Here is a 4,785-nt window from a genome sequence, read left to right on the forward strand (position 1 = left end):
GCCGGGTCCGTGGTCCGCAACTGGACGGCGGTGGGACACGTGGGGCTGCGGGGATGGACGCGAAGGGCCCGAGTGCTGTGGCGGAGCCGAGGGGAAGAGTAAGTGCCGTGCTCCCGAGGGGTTTGCGGGGTTTGGAGCGCTGTGGCTGCGACCGGTCGCTGTCAGCCGGGTGCTGGTGGTGGTGAAGGGAGTTGAGGGGACCTCGCGGAGGGGGCAGAGAGAAGGGCAGGCCGGGCCGTGGAGGCCTTTCTGACTCCTAATCCGTTGTGCGTGGTGTTACGTTGAGTTTAGGTTGGCAGCACGTGGCAGAAGACAACGGCAGAGAAGAAACTTCCAGCCCACGAGTTGGCTTTGCCACCAATCAGCGACGGAGGCAAGAAGAAAGGGCAGAAGAACAAGGCAGGTTGGGAGAGATTTCCCTTTATCAGATGCCTTTCTGTCATTGCCAGCCCCCGGTGCCAAGTTTGCATTTACTCTGTGCTTTCTGCTGGGAGACATCGTCAAAAAGCACAAAAAGTGGCTGAGGATAAAGAGGGGGGACTGGAAAAGACCAGGAAAGGCTCTGTAGGCTTTGCTGCTGGGCTGAGAGTGTGAGCTGCTTCTGCTGGGCCTGCAGAAGGTTTGAAATCAGCCTTTCAGTTGATCTCATTTCCCTCAGCCACACGTGACAGGAGGGGGTGGGTGTGAGGTGTGTAAACACACAGGGGGCTTTTTGGTTGTTTCAGCAGCTCAGTTTGTGCCAAGGAAAACAACCCCCTTGGTGGTGAAGACATCATCCCAAGAGAAGTACAGAGCATTTACTGAGAGGAAATCGGTGCTCAAGAAGGCTGAATTAGCTGGAATGTTGGAAGAGATGAAAATGACCATGGTACATGTAACAAATATCCGGGGCTGGAATGTGGGGAGCCAATCCATACAGTTACCCAGGTTGCATTTATGGAGGAAATTCTAGCAGCCTGACTCACTGTGGCAAAATGGCACGTATTTATTTATTAATACACTGGAGGTAATTACGCTGCTCTGCTTGATGCTGCTGTAATTTAACCTTGATGTTTGTTAAGGAAAACTGAAGATAAACCCAGAGAGCCCAGGCTATAGCAGTGGAAGGGATGAGGTTTAGGAAATGTGACCTGTTAGAAAAGTCTGATGGTGCCAGAAGTTCTTAGTCTAGCAAAGAGAAGGTTGAGGTGGAGGACACGGCCTCAGTTTTTTAGTAAGCAAAAGGTGGTTACTGATGATCACGCAGCAGGTAGTAAGCAATGTGGAAGCAGGACTGGGATGGGTGGGAGAAGTCAGTGCCTTGGCAATGAGACTGAGGCTTGCTGCATGATGCCAGCTGGTCAGGGCCTTACATGGGATAGGAGTGTCCTAGGGGTGGCAGGTGATAGTGAGCAAACTTGGGGCAGGTGGCACTGATGGAATCTGCCATCCATTAATCCACAAACTCCTGTAGCACCTGACCAAGCTGAAGACAAAAGCCATAGAGGAGCTGAAGCAGTGCAGTGACCACCTGGCAAAGACCAACTGCTGGCTGATGAAGGACATCCAGCACACTGACGATAGCACTGCCAAGCAAGCCAGAGACTTGCTACATCAGTATGAAGTATATCAGGTGAGGTTTTAGAGTTGGCCAACAGCCCTAGTTCAGCAGAGCATGAAATGTGCCACTGTTCCTGTTAGTGCTGAAGAACGGCCAGGCTCTGCATGGTCAGTTCCACTGAGTGGAGCATCCCCAGAGCTAGGGGAGCTCTCCAATGCCCAAAGATTCTGTGAGATGCTCTTGTTTTGTGCCTGTGTTTTAAAGCCACAGAGCTTCCTGATGGATTACTGTCCCAAGCAAGAGTTGTCAGCCCTCTAACAGCCCAAATACATCCTCCTGTGGGGGAAGGTGGTTCCTGGAAGCCCCAGGATAATCCCCAATGCAGGTCCTGTGCACAAGCTGGCACTAACCGCAGTGGCAGATTCATCTGTGCTCCTAGAACAAGCAATAGCATGAGAGGAACATTAGGGATGCTTCATGGGGACACTTCGTAGTTCTGGGGAATGATCAGTGTCCGGATTTCTCTGTGCAGATGATCGAGGCAATGACACAGACCATCAGTCAGAACCAGCTGGATATGGCAAGGGCAGAGCTCCAGGAAATGGAAAAAACAATGGAGAAGAATCTGGGAAGTGAGTTGCTCTCATTACTATGAAATAGGGTTTACATAAGCGTGTTACCTGTGCTTTCCATCTTGTTTCCAGCCTAAGACACTGCACTGATGTTATGAATGTCAAACGGTTCACTTCCTGAAAATGAATCTTCCAGTTGTTGTGTGGGGGTAATGTTCCTGTCAGGAAGGGCAGAGCTCTGTGGCAACCATCAGCCTGTGTATAAGGGGGTGGGGAGAGTCATCTCCTTGGCAGCTGTTTGCACCATTCCACTGGGGCAGGATCTGGTCAAGGTGGTCTGATTTGGAGTGGCCATTCATTCCCTGTGCTCACGTAGTATGCAATCTCTCTAATCCAGATTACTTCCCACACGGTGCATCATCTGGTTCAGGTGTATGCAGGACAGCCTCTGGATCCCCTGAAATGACATTCTCTGCTTTGACTTTCAATTAGAGCTACAGCAGCAACTGGATGAAGTCACATCAAAAGTACAGGTTCTCCAGGACGAGCTCAGCATCCTTCGGACCTACACAGAGATGGATTATCTAAACCAAGCTATGCAGATAGTCCTTCTGCTGTCCAACATCCAAAACCTGAAGAAGCAACAGCAGGTGCTGAGACCTCTCTTCCCCTGCAGCATCGCTAGGGAGGCAGGAGAGGGCAGGGGTGGAAGGAATGCAATGCTTGTCTTAATTAATGCTCTTGTCGTTTCTGTGCACTGCCTCCTGCCGCTCTCAGGATGAGATAGACGAGACAGAAAAAATGGGAAAGGCCATTCTGGAGGAACTGGAAGAAAAAACACAGCTAGAACAAGAAGAGATATTACAGAAAGTTGCGGAGGTTTGTGGAATGTCTTGGCAGAGGGGATCCGTTTGTGGGAGCTGTGAGACAAGCCAGGGGTTTCTAGATGTTGCCCATTAGCAATTGCACATTAGCTGGCACACAAAGAACACCAAAGCATTGCTGCTCTGCTCCAAACTGGAGCTGTCTGTCAGCTGGGAGCGTCCATGACAAGCCACTCTAATGTGATGAAATATTCTCAGGCTTGTTCCTGAGAGTTTGCCATGTGATCCAACGTTCACCCTGCTTTATTACATTACTTAGGCAGCTGCCCAGCTGCTAGGTGGGGACACTGCTGAGGAAACTCACCTCAGAACAGAAAGAGCTCCTTTTGTACAGTTTCTGCTTGCGTGGTATGCTCAGCACTTTTTCTGGGTGAGCTGCTTGAGAGCACTGAGAAAATATCAATCACTGAGTCCTTTTTCAGCTTGCTCTGATGCAGGACTGCTGTCTGCTTTTACAGGTGAATTTGTAAGCACAGATGATACAAGTAACCCAAGCAATATTAATGAGCTTTCCCTGGGAAGCTGAACCAGATTTCTTGAGTTGCAGAGTCTTGTTCTATGGTCATCCCAATGGGATCTCTTTGTAGACCTGGAACCAAAACCTTATTCAAGCAGGAATTATTTCCTTGAAGAATAATGCATCTAAATGCAGCCAGCTTTGGCATCTGACCGTGGCAGGGTCTCATGCTGTGGTTAGTGTGAGTTTCTTCTCTTCACTCACATAGGAGGTGTTGCTGCACCAGGATGGGCTGAAGCAGATGGTCATCAACAATCACGTTCTTCGACATGAAATAAGAAGACAAAAAGAGGTGAGTGGACTGGGGAAGAGCCAGCACAGTAAGGCAGAGCCAGCCACCCTCAGCCCTTGCCCTTTATGAGGGTTTTGTTTGCCGGGTGGGGTCTGTTGCTTTCTGCTTCCACTGGAGCCAGTGGGCTGATAGACTTCCTGCAATGCCTGCTGGACTGCTCACCCTCAGGATGTCCTCTTAGGGAACTCACTTGCATGAGGGATGTTTTCTAGCTCTGCTGTTTGTAAAATCTCTAGAACTTTAATTACTGCTTCTACTGTAAAATAAAGAACTCTTAAAAATGTAATTCATTCAGATTATTAAAGACCTGGAAGAGGAGATCAGCGAGCTGAAGAGAAGCGTCCAGACACTCCGCCAGAGTGCAAGAGACCCAAGAGAGATGATCTTTGCTGATGTTTTTCTCCACAGACCAAAGTAAGCCAGTGAATTCCCAGAGAAGTAAGGCTGGTCGATGTGCAGGCACATGCTTTTCTCTGTGGCCTTGGGTAGGAAGAGTCTGGTGTTGAGCCTTTGTGCAACTGCCACAGATACCACTGTCAAACCTACATGCAGTCTGGGATATAAACTCACAGCTTACTGTGGTCCTGCTGGGACAGATTGCTGCCAGGTCTCATGGCTTGCCTAATAGCAGCGAGGAAGCAGCCAAAATAACAGCAGTGTGCTGTCAGCTTTGGTCACTTCTCATCTCACTTCTAGGCTTCCTTTTGTCCATCCTGTAAATGGTGATAATTATTAACTGCAGGAACAGACGGGAGAAGCAGCAGAGCTTTTCAAGGCCCTCGTGACTGCATCGATTCTTACTTTATTGTTCTTTTCTCTCTGTGTTTGGGAAGCAAAACTAGAGGGAGGTGGCCAAGCTCCTGCGGAGGGCAGGACTTACCCATCTCAAGCCACTTTGCTGGTTGTGTGAAATGGCACGAGCAGTCTGTGGGAACAAAGATGGGCAGCCATTTCCCTAATATGTAAAAAAGAAAAAAAGA

General features: G+C 49.4%; 1 protein-coding gene across 2 annotated transcripts; it reads left to right on the forward strand.

Moving 5' to 3' along the window:
• The first annotated feature begins 6 nt into the window (after positions 1–6).
• Positions 7–4,785, forward strand: LOC100542192. Of its 2 annotated transcripts, none has more exons than XM_010722630.3 (9): positions 7–98; positions 292–403; positions 726–868; positions 1,454–1,612; positions 2,073–2,172; positions 2,605–2,762; positions 2,890–2,991; positions 3,722–3,805; positions 4,101–4,785. In XM_010722630.3, exons 1-9 carry the CDS (start codon positions 54–56, stop codon positions 4,221–4,223), a joined length of 1,026 nt encoding a protein of 341 aa, XP_010720932.1. In that variant the 5' UTR covers positions 7–53; the 3' UTR covers positions 4,224–4,785. The 2 variants fall into 2 exon arrangements, with proteins under 2 accessions (XP_010720932.1, XP_031412441.1); XM_031556581.1 differs by having other exon boundaries at positions 729–868.

This window comes from Meleagris gallopavo, chromosome 22 (genome assembly GCF_000146605.3).
Source record: "Meleagris gallopavo isolate NT-WF06-2002-E0010 breed Aviagen turkey brand Nicholas breeding stock chromosome 22, Turkey_5.1, whole genome shotgun sequence".
NCBI lineage: Eukaryota > Metazoa > Chordata > Aves > Galliformes > Phasianidae > Meleagris > Meleagris gallopavo.